This window comes from Chenopodium quinoa, unplaced genomic scaffold (assembly GCF_001683475.1).
Source record: "Chenopodium quinoa cultivar QQ74 unplaced genomic scaffold, ASM168347v1, whole genome shotgun sequence".
NCBI classification, from domain to species: domain Eukaryota; kingdom Viridiplantae; phylum Streptophyta; class Magnoliopsida; order Caryophyllales; family Amaranthaceae; genus Chenopodium; species Chenopodium quinoa.
In genome coordinates, this window is record NW_018742630.1 from 2231586 (window position 1) to 2250538 (window position 18953).

Below are 18953 nucleotides of genomic sequence, written 5' to 3' on the forward strand. Positions count from 1 at the left end.
CAAGTATATGTACGTAGGAGATCGATCGACCTCCTCAGACATTACATTATCATCTCTAGAGCGTGGTTAAAAACTGATCTGAACCATATAATTTAACTAGCAATAACTTGAAATTGACAAACTAATCAATCAATGAGTACGTGCTGTGATATTATCAACTAGTAACCTAAATCAAACTTGACCCGATAAGCTATTGGCCCTAATGCTTGTGTGGTCTTTCGTATTTGTTAGTATATGTATAGAAAACTTTATGGAATGGCTGACGAGATTGGTAGTTACAATAGTACGCACCTACACAAGGATTGTACTCAACACTTTGTTGTCATGATCAAAGTCAAAGTATAAGGGAAACTTGGTATACGAATTCACTCAGTGTATGGATAAAAGCTTATTAGCTTTGAATTGGTTCGATAGGCCCTCCCTAACTACTTGTTTGTGTTGCGTGACAGAGCAAAATTTTATATTCAAGATTGGCAACATCATATTCGAAAGAGGTTGAATACCTACCCTATGTTTTGGTTAAAAACAACATGGACTAAAGAAAGTCCTTAGTCATCAGGTAGTCTAAAGACGAGCTCGGTTAGAAAGTCACTGTGCCTAGGATTCCCTGCACAATAGAGCACGTTAACCGGCATCGGGATTTGCCGAGAAATGCCCCTTCAATGCCTAAGTTAGTACTTTTTCATACAAAGAGAGTATTAAATGCTATGCAAGATATTTAGTGATTGAGGCTAGTCGTCATGGATACGTGAAAATGGTGGAAATTATACTATTTATACCCATGGGTAGATAATAATGTGGGATCTGTTTCGGGGTTTTTGGAGTCCCTCGGGAGAGTTACAACACCGAGAATGCGCGTCGACCGTTTGTACCTGCAAAACCACGGAATCTCCGGTTGGGTGGAGTTCCGCCTCCGACGATCAAGTTAGAACGTGTCCGGATGTAATAAAGTGCGAAATGTAATGGTTTTTTCTCTTTGATTAAGAGAGAATTCTACAATTAATGTTGCTAAGTTTTTGTGTTTGTATTTTTGAATGTCTAATAAATGAGGATTTTCCTCTATTTATAGTGGAAGAGGATCAGTTCCCCTTTTAGGGTTAAGATGCCACGTGTCAGTAGAGGATTGGATCCCATTGGACCTCTCTGAGGCTGACACGTGTCAGCATGCCTTTAAGCCACATGGCATAGGGTAATTTTACTCTAAACAGGATCCATAGGACACGCGGTAAGCGATCCGCATATGGGTTGGTTAAGAGGCTTTCCTTTGTCCTTGGGTTGATCTTGCATTGACTTAAGGCTCCAAATATTAGTATTTGGCTTATTGGGCTTGAGAGCCCAATTGTATCATTAGGCCCAAATATAGCTAGCCATTTTGATAACAAAACACCCTACATTATAAGATGATCGGAAGAAGAGCATATATAAATGTTGTTATTATAACAATGAAAAACTAAAAGAAAATTAATATGTGAAGCAAACGTCTCAACTTGGTTTGGTTATAATTAGAGCCTCAATAGTGTCAAAATTAATATGTGAACCAAATGTCTTGATCAACTTGGTATGGTTATAAATAAAGCCTTGACAATGTCAAATTAAAAATTAAACACTACGATTTGTAACCTAGAGGTCCAAGACTAATGAGGAATATACCTTTCACTAGCAAACCATATCTATAAAGAAGGAGAAACTACTAATCTTGACACCAACTTCAATATGTCACATGCAACAAATTACGAGGATTCGAAGATGGTCAAAACTTATTGATATTAAGAATTCTATGTGAACCTATTTAATCTTGTTTGAACTTGTTTTTCCTAATACAAGTAAAAATAAAGTGATCAAAACATAACTTTTTTAGTCATTGTTCTACTATGTACGACTGTACAGCTGTACTAAATCGTCGACATACTTCCCCTCTCATCCACCTTTAAAATCCACCCCCACAATCCAATGACCATTGTGCTCCTATCTACGAACCATTAAGTCGGCGTCTACATTAACAATAGACAGATGTCCAACTTTACGTCCAATGAAATCAACAAAATTTTACAATTAATCTCATAAAAACATGGACCATTTACAAATCTTTGGCAGAACCCAAAACGCCACTCTAAACCGCTAATTTCCTTCCACATCTCTTTCTTCTTTGAAATCCCAAACCGCCCATACTTTCCACGTCACTTTCTTCATTCTCCAAAAACCCGCCATTTTTCTCCAAAACGCTCTTTTCTTCTTCTTCCTTATCATCACTTTCTCTCTCCTCTTCTTCAATGGCGATTTTCACTTCAGCTCAAGTCAACCCCAATTCCAGCTTCACCTTCTTCTTCCCTCCTTCTTCAACCTCTCACCTTCTTCATTCAACGTTTCGAAACCGGGAGTTTCGGTTATGGAAGAAACGCCGATTGAAGCGGAATTCTAAGCTTCTTAGAAACGCACTTGAACCTTCTTCTACTTCCGCTTCAAGTGCTCTTGATTTTCTCTCTCTTCTTCCTCTCAATTGGGTTCCACCTGCTGCTCTAGGGTTTGCTTCTGCTTTTGCTCTTTCTTACTCTAAGTACAGAAACAATAATCTTCTTCAATCGAATTCGAATTCGGGATCAGAATCGAATTCGGATTCTAGGGTTTCCGATGTTGGTGAATGGATTCTATTCACTAGCCCAACACCCTTTAATCGGTTTGTTCTATTGCGGTGTCCTTCGATTTCGTTCGAAAATGGCGAAGAGGAGGATGTGAGTGAGAGATTAGTGAAGGAGGAGAAGCATTTTGTTAGGTTAGATAGTGGGAGAATTCAATTGAGTAAAAATGGCGGCGGCGAGGCGAAGGAGGAGAGAGAAAATGGGGTATTGGAGTATCAGAGGGTTTGTGTTGGGACTGAAGATGGCGGGGTGATTTCTTTGGATTGGCCTTGTAATTTGGATTTGAGTGATGAGCGTGGATTAGATACTACTGTTTTATTGATCCCGGGGACGGCGAATGGTAGTATGGATGAGAATGTGAGGTCGTTTGTGAGGGAATGCTTGCGGCGAGGGTTGTTTCCAGTTGTTATGAACCCTCGGGGGTGTGCCGGTTCTCCATTAACCACTGCTCGGTGAGTCGTTGATGAGTTTTCGATTTGTTGTTTTGATTTTGGTTTGTGTTTTTGATATGTTGGAAGTATGTGTTTTTGTTTCTTTTAAGTTGTGCTTATATATGATGATAATTTTGAGTATACTTTGCTAATTGATCATTAAAGAACTGGAAGGAGAAATCTTTCTGATACAGAATGTAGCTCTGCATTCGCGGTAGGATGGAACCTTGACGACTTGATGTAACTCCCACTTAATTGAGGAATTGACTTGTTTTTACTTATAGAGCTTTTTTTATGTACTAGTTACTCATTTGGAGTTTTGGGCACTTTCTTGATCTCATATATGCTATAGTTCAATTTAAGTAGGGAAATTGGGAAGGTCCAGTCATAACTAAAGTGATAACTTTTACTTTACATCTTGCAGCTTTAAAACGGTATGCTCCCTCCGCCCCAATTCAGTTTGCATCCTTGTCAAAGCACATAATTTTAGGTGTAAGTTTGGAGTGTGGTTGTCAATTGTTATTTTAAGAAAAAGGTAGATGTGATGGACTGATTGGAGATAGTGGGGTATTTTTGAAATTGAATGAGAGAGTGTGTGGACTTTAACAGTTGGTAGTGGGAAGAGAGAAGTATTTAAAAATTAGTGGGTCTTTGCCAAAATAGAAAGGGGCAAACTAAATTGGGACGAAGGGAGTATGTTACAATGCTTTCCTGACATGGGAATTATAATTGCGAAAACTGTAGTGGTTATTTTGGGTTGTAGCATGGCAAGCCAGTATCTTGTCATCAATCTATGGTTGAATATCTCCCATAACATATATGTTCATCTTTAATCAACAAACTGGTACTTCATCTCACCATATGATCAATGCATTAAATCATACCTAACTTCTTTTTCATTCACCTCTAATCAACACATCTCAAAACAATTTCTCTCTTTTTTGTGCCCAAGAGAAATGAGATTATATTTGGGGACGGCAGGAGTAGCTTAGAGGTGCATGATCAAATTCCCCTAATAATTTCATTGTCTAGTGTCTGTGGATTTAGATTCTAGAGATACCTTTGTGTTTTTAATTGTAATTTCTTTTTTTATTCTTTCTTTCTTTGTAAATATCATTTCTGATGTAATTTTTTTTCTATTTGAATTATATTTACCTGCTATTGTGTTTAGAATGATGGGATTTTTCCTTGTTATTTTTCCGTTATTACAAAGAGGATGAATTAATGAATTGCATAACCTGCTTATTTTCAAGGTTATTTACAGCTGCTGATAGTGATGACATTTGCTCGGCTATACAGTTCATCACCAAGGCACGACCAAGGTCTACATTGACAGGGGTTGGCTTGGGTTATGGTGCGAATATGCTGACAAAATACCTTGCTGAAGCTGGGGAAAAGACCCCTCTTACAGCTGCTACATGCATTGACAATCCTTTTGACTTAGATGAAGCCACCAGGACTTCTCCTTACTGCAATATCATTGATGATAAGCTCACTGGAGGCTTGATAGATATATTAAAGTCTAACAAGGTAGATTTCTAATTTGCTAATAACTTTTACTTTTTACTATCTTTTTGACCAGTTTATAAAATGGCGATCTAATTTTGTAAACGTAGATGTTTCCTAGTAAACTTGTTGCTGTTAATTTTCTGTAAGGCATCAAGTATTTAAGTGTTTTACACCTTATGTTTCAGGAACTTTTTCAAGGTAGGAGGAAAGGTTTTGATGTGGAAAAGGCTTTGGCAGCTGAATCGGTCCGCGATTTTGAAGAGGCAATATCCATGGTTTCATTTGGATTTGACTCATTAGAAGATTTCTACTCAAATTCTAGCACCAGAAAGCTGGTAGGAAACCTGAAGGTTCCAGTACTATTTGTACAGGTGTGTTATTTTCTGGAACTGCATAAATGGATGCTTAACATGTTCTTTTATGCATAAATTTATAGAGGTGTCATTCATGAACTTAAGGAGGGCTAAGAATGAAAGTTACTCATTCTATTAATCATAAGATTATCTAAGTACACAACTTTATATTGATTTGAACAACTTTCGTTAAAACCCTAAATTTAGAGGTTAACCTCTGTAATTTTCTACCATAACCTCATAGAATATGGTGGAAAAATAAAGCTTAGGTAATGAGTCTTAATGTGAGCCACAAGGGGCATCATTACAAAACTTAATCAAGGAGAGAAATAATAATGAATTTGGATAAACTAGAACCAACAACTAAAAGGACTTAAAAATAGAGAAAAGGAAAAAGATTATACAAAATGTCATTTCCCCTTCCCTTGTTTTTCTTTTACTGCACAATGGGTCATGCCTTATGGGTTAATCATCCCTGCTTTTCATTGCCCTCAATCTCTTTTAGGCTCCTCTCCTCTACTTCTTTTATCATTATCATCATTCATCGCCGTCCATATTCTGATTATAAACTAACAAGTTAAGGCCGTTCAAAACTAATTGTGTTTATTCCAACAAAAAATGGTGAATTGAAGTACTCGTACCTGCACCGAAATTGAACTTAGCTACTGCCTTTTCCCTGAATTCAGTCGTTTCGGTTCATGTGGGAATCCCCACTGTAGTCATTGCTCTGTTTTTCTTAAGCAGTGTCTTGACTAGGTACCAAAACACTTGTTTCTTTAAATTAACTTACTGAAAAGAGGTCTAATAAAGAGTAAGGAAACTCCGAGCTTCTCATGGGTTCTTTTGACTAGAATGCGATGATTTTTATATCCTTGACATTAGTGGCTAATACCTAATGGGAATTATGGTCTTTATCCTGTTTCCTTTTGGGGAATTTGACATAAATGTGCCTTTTCTTGCCTATTATAATACATAAATCTTGTTATTTATGTTGTTATGGCTCACACATATTTTATCTCTTTCCCACCCCCTTCCAGAATGACACTGGGACTGTGCCTCTGTTCTCTATTCCTCGTGGCTCGATTGCTGAAAATCCTTTTACAAGCTTACTTCTGTGTTCATTTTTACCATCTACTGTTAACACGATCTCGTGGTACCAGCATGTGGCAACTGAGGTAAAAATTATCCTCTGCTTCAATATTTATTTAATTACTCCTGTAAACTGTACTTGTTCTGATGCTATGGCAGAGTTTCTGTTGCATAAGGAGTGATTACTTTTTCTCTTTTATCTTTTTGATTTAGAGTTGGATGGGTGTTCATCTCCAGATTACACTGTAGTAGACTAGTAGTACATTTTGTGATTGGATTGCAGAATATATTCTTTTAGTAGATAAACTGAGAGTAAAACGAAACGTAAACAAAAGTTTCAAGTAGTAAAATAAATCATAAATAGCAACCACAAATTTTCAAGAAATAAATAGCCCTTCAAAATGGGTTATATTGCCCAGCATTGGATATTCTTTTCCTTTTGCTTGCACCCTCAGTGAGTCCTTTGTTACCAAATATTGAAAATTTTCTCTGTTCAGACTTTTTCAACGTAAATGTAACCAAAAGTTGTACAAACTTTTTAATGATATATTGAGATAGATGGCACATATCTATTTTATCTTTGATTTGAATTCTGTTCTACATAAGTAATTAGTTAGATGATAACTTGTATGAGATGTACAAATATCATGCTTGGTTATATAATATCCTTATAAGAGATCTTTGCTTATGTGTTCTTCCATTTTTTGAATCCAAGTAAAGATATGTTGGGAGAATCGGTTTGGTACTTTTTGTTTCTAAAATATGTTTCTATCCTTTGTTCTTGTAAAATCTTGTTTGCTACATTTTTGTGCCCTGTATATCTGATAAATATATTTATAATGAAGTGGCTCACAGCAGTGGAGCTTGGAATACTAAAGGGTCGCCACCCACTTCTTCAAGATATAGATGTTACTGTCAAACCTTCAAAAGGTTTAGCTCTTGTGGAGGGAAGAACGTCTGATACAAGTGGCAGAGTTGACCGTCTCTTGAATTTGGCCAAGTTAGATAATTCAGATGTATTAGTGGATCCAATGAAGGGTATGCGGAGAGAGACTGATACTTTACCTAGTATTCATTCAAAGTTAAACCAGAATTCAAAAGGGAGCTCAGATGATGAAGATTCCACTAAAGTCACAGAAACCAATCCAGTAGAAAGTGATTCTGGCCAAGTGCTCCCAACAGCACAGGTTGTTATGAATATGCTTGATGTGACAATGCCTGGGACATTAAAAGAAGAAGACAAGAAAAAGGTATCTATTTTAATATTGACATTTTAGCCTTGGGATTTTCTGTAAAGCTGGAGTTTGATAATGCTAAAAACCAAGTGCTCTTTTGTATCTTTATTCTTAAAAGGCCAATATGACTTTGTGCTTTTACTGTAAAAATTTTGGAAGATAAAAGAATTATATCTTAAGTATCTCTAATGAGGATACTATATAGCAGTATAGGATTGGGGCAGCAGTCCTGTTGGGGTCACATACATGTAAGGCATAGCTTTATTGTATAAATTCAAAAAGACTTTCCTTAACTTAACCCCTTCAATTTTAAAGAGGAAGTTCCCAGTTAAGTATGATGCGGAAAACAATTGATTGGTCTATCATAATTTGTCCGTAAAAATGAAAGTAAACGATAGTTTGAATTAGATAGTCATTTGACCGAGTTTAGATAGTCCTTTGTAATCATAGGATTGTTGGGATGACTTGCCTTTGTCAGAGATGAAATATGGAAGTATCAACGATTGATCTCTACTAGAGGGAAAGCTGACTGAACCATCTATTGTCTTCTGTATACACAGATTTATATTATATTGTCTGCCCTCGTGATTTTGTTGGTTAATAGACTTAAAAATTATTATAAGCATTGGCTTGAAGCTGCACTCAATCTGAAGTTTTGTTAGCTAAAAGTGCTCTGCTTTAAACCATTTCTAGCCTCTAGTCAGTATTTTCAACACTTTGATTCTCAGTACTAATTACCAACCCCATAACCAGTTTGATCAGCTTGTAGATTAACCAGAGCTCCGGAATTCCCCTCCCAATATAACAAAAGAACCGGGCAAAATAAAATAATTTGTCGAATTTAGTTGAAACCAATGGGCTTCTTTACACCTGACGAGTTTGTGACGAGAGCCATGTGCCATGCCCTGAAACAAAAAGAGAGCAATTTTTGTTTGCAGTATTGTGACTATGATTTGGTTTGTTCAAGAACTTTTAGCCGTTTTTCTGGGAGTATAAACTACATCTTAGGACTAAGGCACAATTCTTCAAGGTTTATGTGCTTGTACATGATGAAGTGCAAAAAACTGCACCCTGTTGGGTAACAATGATCATGAAAAAACAAACTTAACAAGTTTAAGAGTCTTACATCAGGCAGAATGTATGTATTACCCACACTATATAGCTATTGCCCCTTCACAATGGGTCATGATCTTTTATGTGAATATCTACTTTTCTCTGGGTCAATAGCTCATCTGTCTGGATCTTTTAGATAGCGTCCTTAGTTTTTAAAACAGTTTTTTTTTTTTTTTTTTGGTAGATTTAGTTCAAAGCACCTTCACTTATTATACTGTTAGTTGAATACTAGCTATGTTTGTTTGTTTTGTTATGATGGATCTCACTCATTTGCTAGGTACTATCCGCTGTTGATCGAGGTGAGACCCTTATTAAGGCGTTGCAGGATGCTGTCCCTGAGGATGTCCGTGGCAAACTTACTACTTCTGTTTCTGAAATTTTGCAAGCACCTGGGAAGAATATGAATCTTAATACACTACTGAGCATTAACCATAAAGCTGATCCTTCATCTGCTCTGAAATCAGATAACAAAGAAAATGCAGCCTTGCGTTCTGACTCTGAAAATGAAAACATTGATCGACCTTCAGAAAACAGAGTATCCGGAGATGCTAAACCAGACAACAGTGATAACAACCTCGGTGAAGAAGCTACTGAGACTAAAGTAGTTGACAGCAATGAGGGGGATACAAGACTGACAGAAGGTTTAAAAGATTCTCAGAATAGTGATGAAAAACCTGATAATGATGCCTCTGCCAAGAATGTTGACCAGCCTGTTGATTCTGGTGGGGATGGTTCTGATGCCACTGCCAAAATAAACTCATCTAGCGGCAGTGGTGGTAGCACCAACTCTGAAGCAGGTGTTAAGCCGAGTACTTGGTCCCAAGATGACGAAACAAAACAGGCAGAGAGTGATATCTCTGAGATTGTTGGTGAGTCCAAGGATTTGCCTGAAGAGCAAAATAAAACAAGCTCAGATGCTGAACCGGCAGCAGATACAGATGAAGCAACGCCACCACCCACATCTGATAGTCAAATATCAGAAAATGGAAATGGTGATGGTAAAACCAAGGGTGAAGATTTGCAACCGCTGCCAGATCAGAATAGTGCTCCTGAATCTAAAAGCCCCACTTTCAGTGTTTCACAAGCTTTTGATGCTTTCACTGGGATGGATGACTCAACACAGGTGGCTGTCAATAGTGTTTTTGGTGTCCTTGAAGATATGATTACTCAGCTGGAGGAGAAAAGTACTGAAAACATAGTCAATGAAGAAAGTGAGAACAAGGATGCCATTAATGGCTCAGTTGTTGAGAAGGATGGCAGTACTAGTGAGCTCCATCTAGAAAAACAAATGGATGGTAAGACTTAAGTTTGGTTGTTTCATGACTTGTCACATCTTCCTGCGTAATTGCTATGGTTATCTTACTGATTCACAGCTTGATGCAGGGAAAGATAAAGAAAATACCAATCCTCTGGATATAGAATCAGTTCATGCACATGATAGCAATGGTAGTATGAAAATGGGTCCAACGGCAGCTTCTGGCAAAGAGAAAAATATTGAGATGCTTAACTTGATTGTCAATAACCCGGGAGCAGCAAACGTAAAAGCATTTGACAAAGAGTTTGTCCCTAAATATATCCTGTCAAAGATGCAGAAAGTGAAAGATGTTGCTATGGATGCAACTACTGCTCCATTACTTGATTATGTTCCAGAAGATGGGCACTTGCTTCTGCTAAAACAGCCTGGTGGAATACATGTTGCTGTATTTGACAATAAAGACAAAAAGGAGCACACCAAGCTACCTCAGAAAGAAAATGTTATAGATAACGTTATTGAGCCATCATATGTCATTCTTGACAAAGAGACGCAGGACGAACCAACGGAAGAATTGATGCAGAAATCACATGACAAATCTGTGAAACGTGATAATGTGGACAGGTCAAAATTATTTGTTAAGACCACTTTACTTAATTCTCTGAAAGTTGAAGTTAGTCGTAGACTTAATGCAACAGACATTGAAGACATGGATGCTGCTCTAGCAGCAGATATGGAAGCAGTGGCAGAAGCTGTCTATTTGGCAATCCAACATGAAATAGAGCATAATCAAGAGCTCTTGTTCTCTGGGTTAGACCCTGATTTCCAAGAATGGAGTAGGCTTATTAATGGTGACCTTATCGTAGAAGCAATATCTAAAGTACTACAGGATACCAGCTACTTGAAAAAAGTGCTACCCATTGGTGTTATCGTTGGTTCTACTTTAGCTTCTCTGAGAAACTGCTTTGATGTAGCTGCTGGAGCTTTGGACATGGATCAAGATCAATTCAGTGTGTTGAAGCCAGATGATATACTTCCACAAGAGGTCATTCAACTTCCTATTGATGGGATTGATCTTACTCCAGAGAAGAATTTAACAAAAGTCAAGGGAAGTGGTGCCTCAGATGGTCCTGGTGAAGATGACGTAGATAAGGAGGAGTTCAAAGGTTTGGATGGAAATACTCTCATGGTTGGTGCTGTTACAGCTGCACTTGGAGCGTCTGCATTATTAACAAGTCAGCAGGTATTTTCTATGGTTTTGAAGTTTCTTTCTGCTACACACATTTGTTCTTCAAAATGTAAGGGTCTTATCTATTGTCACCGCTCCCTCAGGGTTTTTTTTTTTTTTTTGGTTGTAAATCTACCCCCTTTGCCATTTCGCATTATTTACATAAATTATTTTTGGTGATTTGTTGATAAGAAGAATAGTCTAGTGAGATACTGTAAATCTTCTCAACGTATAGTTCCGAATATCAACATTTATAATTTTTATTTATTAAGTTTTTAACGGTCAAAGACTCAAAGCCCTGTGTAGGTAAACATGAATAGTCAATATGGGTAAATTTAAAAAAAAAAAAAAAAAAAAAACAATAATGATGGATGTATCTCTTTCTAGCTTAAAATTTTAGGATGGCATTCAACTACTTTGAAAGAACTTGTGGGAAGTCTTGGATTTTAGCCAAGTATTAGGGAATCAGATATACCAATATTTGGAAGGTATTTTTTCTGTGCCTACACACTGGCAATAATCTACTTGCCAATGCACAGAATTGACCATAAATATATGCAATAATGTATTATTAAAAACTATATTAAAAAAAGTCCATGTTTGAAAAATATACATTAAGATCAATCTTACAACATATTACACTATAACATTTGTTTTTTATGAACTGAGTAAGAAAATGTGGTCATGGTTATATTACACAACCGAAAGAGTTGAGCAGAAGCTTAGAATATCTTTTATAAATCTTTTTCAATTTATATTAGTATTTTCTCTTCTTGGGTTTTCACTTTACTCTCTCTTTGTTTTTTTTTCTCAATATATTCTTTCTCGTTTTTTGTCCCTTTCAATTTTCTATCTTTGTTCCCTTTTTTTTTTTTTTTTTTTTTTTTTTTTCCTTCTGTTTTTTATTTGCTGATTAACCAACCCCAACTCATTATGGGATTAAGTCTTTGCTGTTGTTGTGGTAGCAAGAAAATGTAATCAAACTTAATTTATGAATAGTGCAAAACTCAATCCATTGTGAGTAACAAAGTTAGTAATGTTTAGCATAATGATGAATGCTTTTAACAAGAGACAGGCAACAGCCAGTCTGAGTCCGTCACTGGTGGAATTTTAAAGGTCAAAATGTTTGTTGTCTTACCCCCTAGATTAAAGTTATAAATCATCAGCTTTTAATCTGAAAGTATCTGTGTAGTTCAAAGTGATCTTTTGCACTGCTAATGCAGTGTCAGACTGGCTAACTGTTATTTTATATTATCCGCCATTCACATTGTGCTGATGTTAAATGTCAGGCCATATATCGGTTGAAATAATAATCACTTTAGTTGGCTTCATTACTGGCCATTGGCCTCCCTCTTGTTTCTACAATTTTGTTCATTCCTTTTGACTTCTGGCCTTGTATATTATCATAGGACGATTTCATGGCGAACGACGGTTATGAAACTGACGATAAACATATGAAGAGTGAATCAGTCCATAAAGAGGAGACGGTAGATGACAAAGACCAGAGTAATATAGTAACAAGCCTTGCTGAAAAGGCAATGTCAGTCGCTGGTCCAGTGGTTCCTACTACGCAAGATGGAGCTGTGGATCAAGATAGGTAGACTGGCTTTTGTCATTTTGTTCTCTATTTTGGTCTGCCTCTTTTTTCACATTTCTCGCCCTTCCTTGAGTGTGTATGTGAATGTTTATCTAATTGAACTATTGCTTTATCAGGATCGTCGCAATGCTGGCAGGATTGGGCCAAAGAGGTGGCGCGCTAAGGCTTGTTGGAAAATTGGCTTTACTGTGGGGTGGTCTTCGTGGTGCTATGAGTTTGACAGACAAGCTTTTTTCATTTTTACGTATTGCCGACCAGCCTTTGTTTCTGAGGTGATTTGTGTTTAAGTTTTTCAAATAAAACCAAAGTAACTGAATAAGTGTGTGGGAATCACAATGATTGCATATATTGATATTTGCTTTTGTCTTTGTTGTGTACTATACTAGTTTGTATCCATTGCATTTCCTTTTTTAGATATCATTAAATAAATACACATTGTATGCACCTCCTTTTCTGGAGAACAGGAGATTATCAGGCTATTATGATGCTTCTTTAAATCTTGGATAGCTAATCTTTTACAATTCAGTGTATATGATGCTATTTACAATTTCTCTGTGTCCTGGGTTTATTGTGATACAACCTGGTGTTTTTCAAGTTCTGACCTCGTTTTGAAAGTCCTACATATGATAGACTAAAAGAATGCCGAAAAATTATATCCTGAAATCATGACTCTCTGTAGAATGTCTGAAATCACTGATAGCTGTTTACAACCATCAATCTAGGTTATGGCAAAATCTTAGTGCTTCAGTCCTTCTGAATTGTGTGTATCAACTAGATATTTTTCAACTAATTTAAATTTTCTTAGTGAATTCATTGTGTTTTTACTTTTAACTCCTTTAATATAATGGATTGCTATGTCCAAAGCATACTAGTGATAATTAGTTGACTACATAATATGTATCCAATACTATCCACACACCATTTTCAACCTGAACATACTGCAAATTAGATAAACATTATGTTAGCTGATACGAGGAAGCATAATATTTTTGTGGCTTAGTTAGATCTTCAACCACTTTTGAGAATATAATCTTTTAGCTGGACAGGCATGTACTGTAGATATCTGATGATAGCTTCTGATGGCTGCAGTAGTTAGCTAGTTGAAAGCCTATAGATTCCGTTAACTATTGAACCTCAGATGTTGATACCTGTAACATTTTTTCCTCTTATATTGTAATTTCTTTTCTTCACGGTATGGCTAGAAAAGCTGACATCTTCTTTGTTTATATCATTGTAAATTCTTGGCAATGTTTTTTCCATTAGTATCATTTATTTGGGATGTATCTAAGTGCCCCTCCAGTGCTTGTTAACAGTCTTCTCATTCACAGGGTACTTGGATTTTCTGGCATGGTCCTAGTTTTGTGGTCTCCAGTGCTGGTGCCCTTGTTGCCTACACTTTTTCAGAATTTGTTGACGCATACCTCCTCTAGTATTGTCGAGCTAGCTTGCATAGTTGGGCTTTACACTGCTGTCATAATACTTATCATGCAGTGGGGGAAGGGAATACGAGGGTATGAAGATCCATTCAAGCAATACGGGCTGGATTTTACATCACCAAGAAAGGTATCAGCTAATATCTGAAGCAGTCACTTCTCCTATCAGATTATATCTTACAGCATTGTCAAAGATTTATATGATTTTGCGACTTCTCTATAAAACTCTCTTCGTGCTTTTATTTATAAAAATAAACTGATTTACCAGAATTGAAGTAGCAATGAATTATTATAGATGCTGTTTTAGTTCATTATGCAGGATCTTGTTATGTTTGCTGCATGCATTGATTGGTGACTGGGCTCACCTCCTCTGACCCATATCCTGATAAAGCAAGGTGGGAGGAGGAAGACAATAGAGAGTGAAATGTAGTAGATAACTTTTTATTTACTGTTGTTTCTCGTCAGTTTCTTTTTCAATTAATTCTGTCTCTACATACAGGTGCAACACTTCTTGATAGGGTTGGTTGGAGGAGTCATGCTGGTTATCTCAATACACTCTTTGAATGCATATCTTGGCTTTGTCAAGCTTTCTTTTCCATCCAGTCTTGGTTCGTCGTCCCTAACTTTTAGTGCCAAAATCAAAGCGCATGGCCAGCTGTTTCTTTCCGCTGGACAAGGACTTGCCGTGGCAGCTGGTGTTTCTTTTGTTGAAGAACTTCTTTTTAGATCATGGCTGTTAGAAGAAATCGCAATAGACCTTGGTTATCATCCTGGAATACTTCTATCAGGACTTGCATTTGCATTATCACAGAGGTATGTCTGCAACTTTTTATAGTTTGAAACAGACCTGGAAGGTATTATGTTCTGTTATTTTTCAAAAATTAAAGATAAAATGTAGGAATGGACATAAATTGAACTGTTTGGAATCGATTTGGTCTAAATTTGGTTTGAGCTTGTTTGGTTTGTTAATCAGCCAAGCTTGAGCTTAAAATAGTTTGAATTTAAATGAGCCAAACTCAAGCTCTGCTCGAAAGCTCATGAGCTCATTAGTTTAAGATATATAATACCAGATTTATAATATTGTTTATTTAAATGTTAAACCAGGGCTTAAAATGATATGAGAAATTCCAACATGACTTATCTAGTCAGAATATTTTTTTATCAAACCAAGCTCTTATTGTTTAAACATACTTTATTGAGTTGAGCTTGGAACAAAGTTGATTTTTTTATTTATTAAACCAAGCTCGAACATAAATTTAATTGCTAAGTTGGAGGTGAGTTCGAGTTCGAGTTCAAACTCAATAGAATTAAACCAAACCCAAAGTATAGTCATGTTAAGAGTTCAGCTCGGCTCTAACATAGGTTTGGATATTTCCTAGGCTTTTATAATTTTAATGATGCCTCTTTGTTGTCGTGTCTTCGGAGTATATTATAATCTCGTTCCTTTGATGTTAGTTACATTTTTCTTACTTCAAGCAACACAATGCTCATATAAATCTTATTTCATTATTTCCCAGGTCCTGGCAGGCCATTCCTGGTCTATGGCTATTATCCTTGTGTCTTGCTGGGGCTCGACTAAGAAAGGAAGGCAGCCTTTTCATTCCCATTGGACTGCGCACTGGCCTAATGGCCTCCAGTTACTTTTTACAAACGAGTGGTTTTGTTGTTTACATGTCAAAGATTCCATGGTGGATCATCGGTTTGCACCCCTTCCAGCCATTCAGTGGAGTAGTAGGTCTTCTTGTTGCGTTATTGTTAGCAGTGGCCCTATACCCAAGGCAGCCTAGGCTAAAGGAAGGAGTTTCTCGAACTATTCGGGCATGAAGCTCTTTTGCTTGAAGAGAGCCTACAAAGTTGTGAAGGGGTTAGGTTGGAGATCTGAATCATATATGATTCATTTGATAAAGTAAATGGATGGTGGCTGCTTCTGTAATTTTTATACTTATAGTAGTATTTAACCTTCTGCAATGAAGATTATGGGAGTGGGATGTGAATAACAGCTATATCTTCTGAGCATACGAGTGCAGAAAAGAATCTGCTTCAAGCAACTGCGAAGGATTGTGACAAATATACTCTATACACATAAATTATGTGCCATGTAAATGTTTATAGAAATTTTTTGTAGAAAATGAAGTCGAGCGTAGATTTGTAAAGTGAATGTTGCATATAGTACTTGAATCAAAACATTTACGAAATTGTATATATGAAAATAGCTGTTACATCTACTCTCATATATGAATTTTTGCCTGTACTACGGACCTACTTACACTAATGAAGGAAGTTTTTCTGCGTGGTGCATGAATGGTAAATACAAAGGGTGGTGTTTGCAGATCATTGTGAGAGAATGGTATATACAACATAATTTTTTTTCAATTATCATTGTGCAGGTATACTTCATGGATCATGGAACAAAGGAAACCCAGTGGTATACAGCCAGTCGTCAGGACCGTGCAGGAAAGCTCCAACAGTAAATCTCTTTGCTAGATCTTCTGTACAATTCTTCTTGTATCCTCTCCATTTAACTCTATATCTAGTATCTGCCCCTGGTCCAGTATTCATGTACTCGATGTATTCTACTGTATCCAAATTGCTGTATTGATCCCATTGAGACCATCCCTGTGGATGTATCAGGTCTCCAAGATAACTCCTCATTATGACTGTCCTTGAGTAGTTCCTCCATGGTCGACCAAGAAAGGTAAATGATCTTCTGCGATCAGGAAGAGAAAAATCCGGGGCTGCACTGATTGTGCAGTTGGAGAGAGAGAACCCTGTGTTCTGATTAGGGTCCTCTCTGCTCTGAGCAGTGATCATGTTGCTCTGCCCATATATAGGTTTCCGGGCTAGAATCTGGCAGTTGTGAAAGATGGCTGCTGCATTCCCAAAGATGAAATCAATGGTACCTTGGATGATGCATTCTCGGTAAAACTGACGGAGGGAGTGAGCGTAGAGAGTGTCCTGGTTGGAGGTGAAATTGCATCGGAAGAAAGCAGAGTTAGAGGTCACTCTGATTGCTACTGCCTGGTACATCTCCGGACTTGCCGTGTTTTCTACTGTCAGGTCTCTAGCCAAGAACCTGTCTCCAATTACAGCTGCAGAACAGAAGCCAATACAAATGACAATTAGTACTTCCCATGTTTAGCCATCCCCTTTTCATGTAAAATTGTAGCAGTGTAATCAGGAATCAGGATGAAAGGAACAATTGGCTGTAAAACTATTTACTTCCTACTGTATCATACATTTCAGATAATAAAAACATAATCATTTTCCCAACAATAATTAGAAGCCTAATCTGTGATTTTACACAATTGAAATGATCTAAACACCAAGTTCATAACCAAATATCACATCTCCAAATCTCCCAAAATCACAAACTAAATCAACTAAATTCATGGTTATTTACAATTCCAACATAGTCTAAGATCAAAGGCGAAATCAACGAGACACGAAGAAAAGAGAGAGACGTACTCAAAGTAGCTGAAGTAAAGGTTGAATACCCATCAACAATACTCCTGTTTCCACTAATTACAGTTGAATTAATCCCACTTCCAAAGAACATAACATTCATCTTATTTCTTGGAATTTCCAAATTTTCTTTATAAATCCCCGCCTTAATTTTGATCACATACCTACTCGAACTCATATTTGGCGCCATTTTTATTGCTTCCCCAATTGTGGTGTAATTCCCACTCCCATCGCTCGCAACCACGACATTCGGCTTAATTCTGTAATTCCTTCTTCCCATCATCCTCCTCTCCCTCTTACTCATCCACGGCGGAAACCCGGTTTTTGATCTTTGAACCGAAGAATAATACTGCTTATAGTTATCCAATAACAACTGATCATCTTTTTCTTGTTTTATGCTTTCTTCCATATGTTTTACAATTGCCAAGATATTGCTAATCATTTGAACAATGGGTTTTAATTTCATCTCAAGATAAATTCTGAGACCCTTTTTTTGATGAAATTTTGATTCAATTCCCTCCAAATCAGAGAACCCATCAATGCAAGTATTCTCATTAGTCATAGCAGCGCTCAAAAGGGTCTTCAAATCTCCATAATACGGCCGAAAAACCCCGAAAGAACTACGGAGGTTATCCATTGCTTGGCCTAATTCATACAAAGTCTGATCAAGCATATCAAGACAGTCATTAAAAGCAGTCTTCTCTTGTGAATTAAGGAGTTGCCGAACAAAGAAATCGACAATTTCAGGCTGAGAACTCGAAACGAGGCCGATAGTGTGGTTGATCGAGGCCTCAAGGAAGCGATCGAGGGTAGTAAAGTGGGAAAAAGAGACAATAGAGAGACAGAGGGAAGGGTAGAAAGTGGAAGAACAAGCTGATTTGATGATGGGGTTTAGTGAATTGAGCTGATTTGTGGGTGTCTGAGACGTTTCTTGGATTTTCGAGTCGGGTTTCGAAAGCAAGAAAATGGCGGATAGAGTGATGATGCAGAGCATGAAGTAGAATAAGCAGAAGATTACTCTGTTTTGGGTTTTTGCTGTTGAGTTCTTGATCGTTGTTGCTGTAGTTTCTCCCATTTTTAGGAGAGAGAAAAAGAGAAAGATTAAAGTTGATTTTGTTGAAGAATGTTTTTTATGAAGAGAATTGGGGTTATTTGATTTGATTGTTGTTGATTTAGAATGTGAAGTAAACGAATAAGAATGATATGAGTTTAATAGAAGAACACTTATTTTGGCGGCAGAAATTTGGCCTTTCAACCTTTTTTTTTTTTCTTTGTTTCTTTTTTGAGAAAAATTGGGCCTTTTAACTTGCTAAGTTAATGTTGTACAGAATTACCAAAATAAAATATATATATATATATATATATATATATATATATATATATATATATATATATATATATATATATGGGTACAAAATGTCACGGGTTCAAATCCTGTCATCCCTACCTCTCGAACTCGAACCTGAAATCTGAATGACCCGGAATTCTTTTCCAATTTTGTATATTAACTAATGGGGATACCGGGAGGGAGGAGATAAAGGCCCCGTCTTACTTTAGAAGCAGAGACAGGAATTGCTACTTGAACTAGAAAGCATACTACTTAGATAAGAGTTCT

The 18953-nt window shown here is 36.9% G+C and overlaps 2 protein-coding genes across 2 annotated transcripts; one reads left to right on the forward strand and one right to left on the reverse strand.

The window, feature by feature from the left end:
• Positions 1-2019: 2019 nt before the first annotated feature.
• LOC110721832 lies at positions 2020-16172 on the forward strand. The gene is made up of 12 exons (XM_021901032.1): positions 2020-3088; positions 4321-4597; positions 4762-4947; positions 5967-6104; positions 6864-7268; positions 8644-9661; positions 9750-10861; positions 12256-12443; positions 12560-12715; positions 13772-14006; positions 14376-14689; positions 15394-16172. The coding sequence occupies exons 1-12, from the start codon at positions 2271-2273 to the stop codon at positions 15698-15700; spliced, it is 5154 nt and encodes a 1717-aa protein (XP_021756724.1). The 5' UTR covers positions 2020-2270; the 3' UTR covers positions 15701-16172.
• A 98-nt stretch (positions 16173-16270) lies between these two features.
• LOC110721769 (pectinesterase 1-like) lies at positions 16271-18676 on the reverse strand. The gene is made up of 3 exons (XM_021900958.1): positions 17277-18676; positions 17096-17165; positions 16271-16965 (listed from the first exon to the last, which is right to left on the reverse strand). Exons 1-3 carry the CDS (start codon positions 18411-18413, stop codon positions 16271-16273), a joined length of 1902 nt encoding a protein of 633 aa, XP_021756650.1. The 5' UTR covers positions 18414-18676.
• Between the last annotated feature and the right edge of the window lie 277 nt (positions 18677-18953).

Bases quoted from the DNA above. Each gene is read 5' to 3' on its own strand.
- LOC110721832 (XM_021901032.1), top strand. From the start codon at position 2,271: ATGGCGATTTTCACTTCAGCTCAAGTCAACCCCAATTCCAGCTTCACC. The intron at 9,662-9,749 runs GTAAGACTTAAG...AGCTTGATGCAG, and splicing joins TCTAGAAAAACAAATGGATG to GGAAAGATAAAGAAAATACC. The intron at 12,716-13,771 runs GTGATTTGTGTT...TCTCATTCACAG, and splicing joins GACCAGCCTTTGTTTCTGAG to GGTACTTGGATTTTCTGGCA.
- LOC110721769 (XM_021900958.1), bottom strand. From the start codon at position 18,413: ATGGGAGAAACTACAGCAACAACGATCAAGAACTCAACAGCAAAAACC. The intron at 17,166-17,276 runs GTAAATAACCAT...GTAAAATCACAG, and splicing joins TCTTAGACTATGTTGGAATT to ATTAGGCTTCTAATTATTGT. The intron at 16,966-17,095 runs GTAAATAGTTTT...TCTGTTCTGCAG, and splicing joins AATGTATGATACAGTAGGAA to CTGTAATTGGAGACAGGTTC.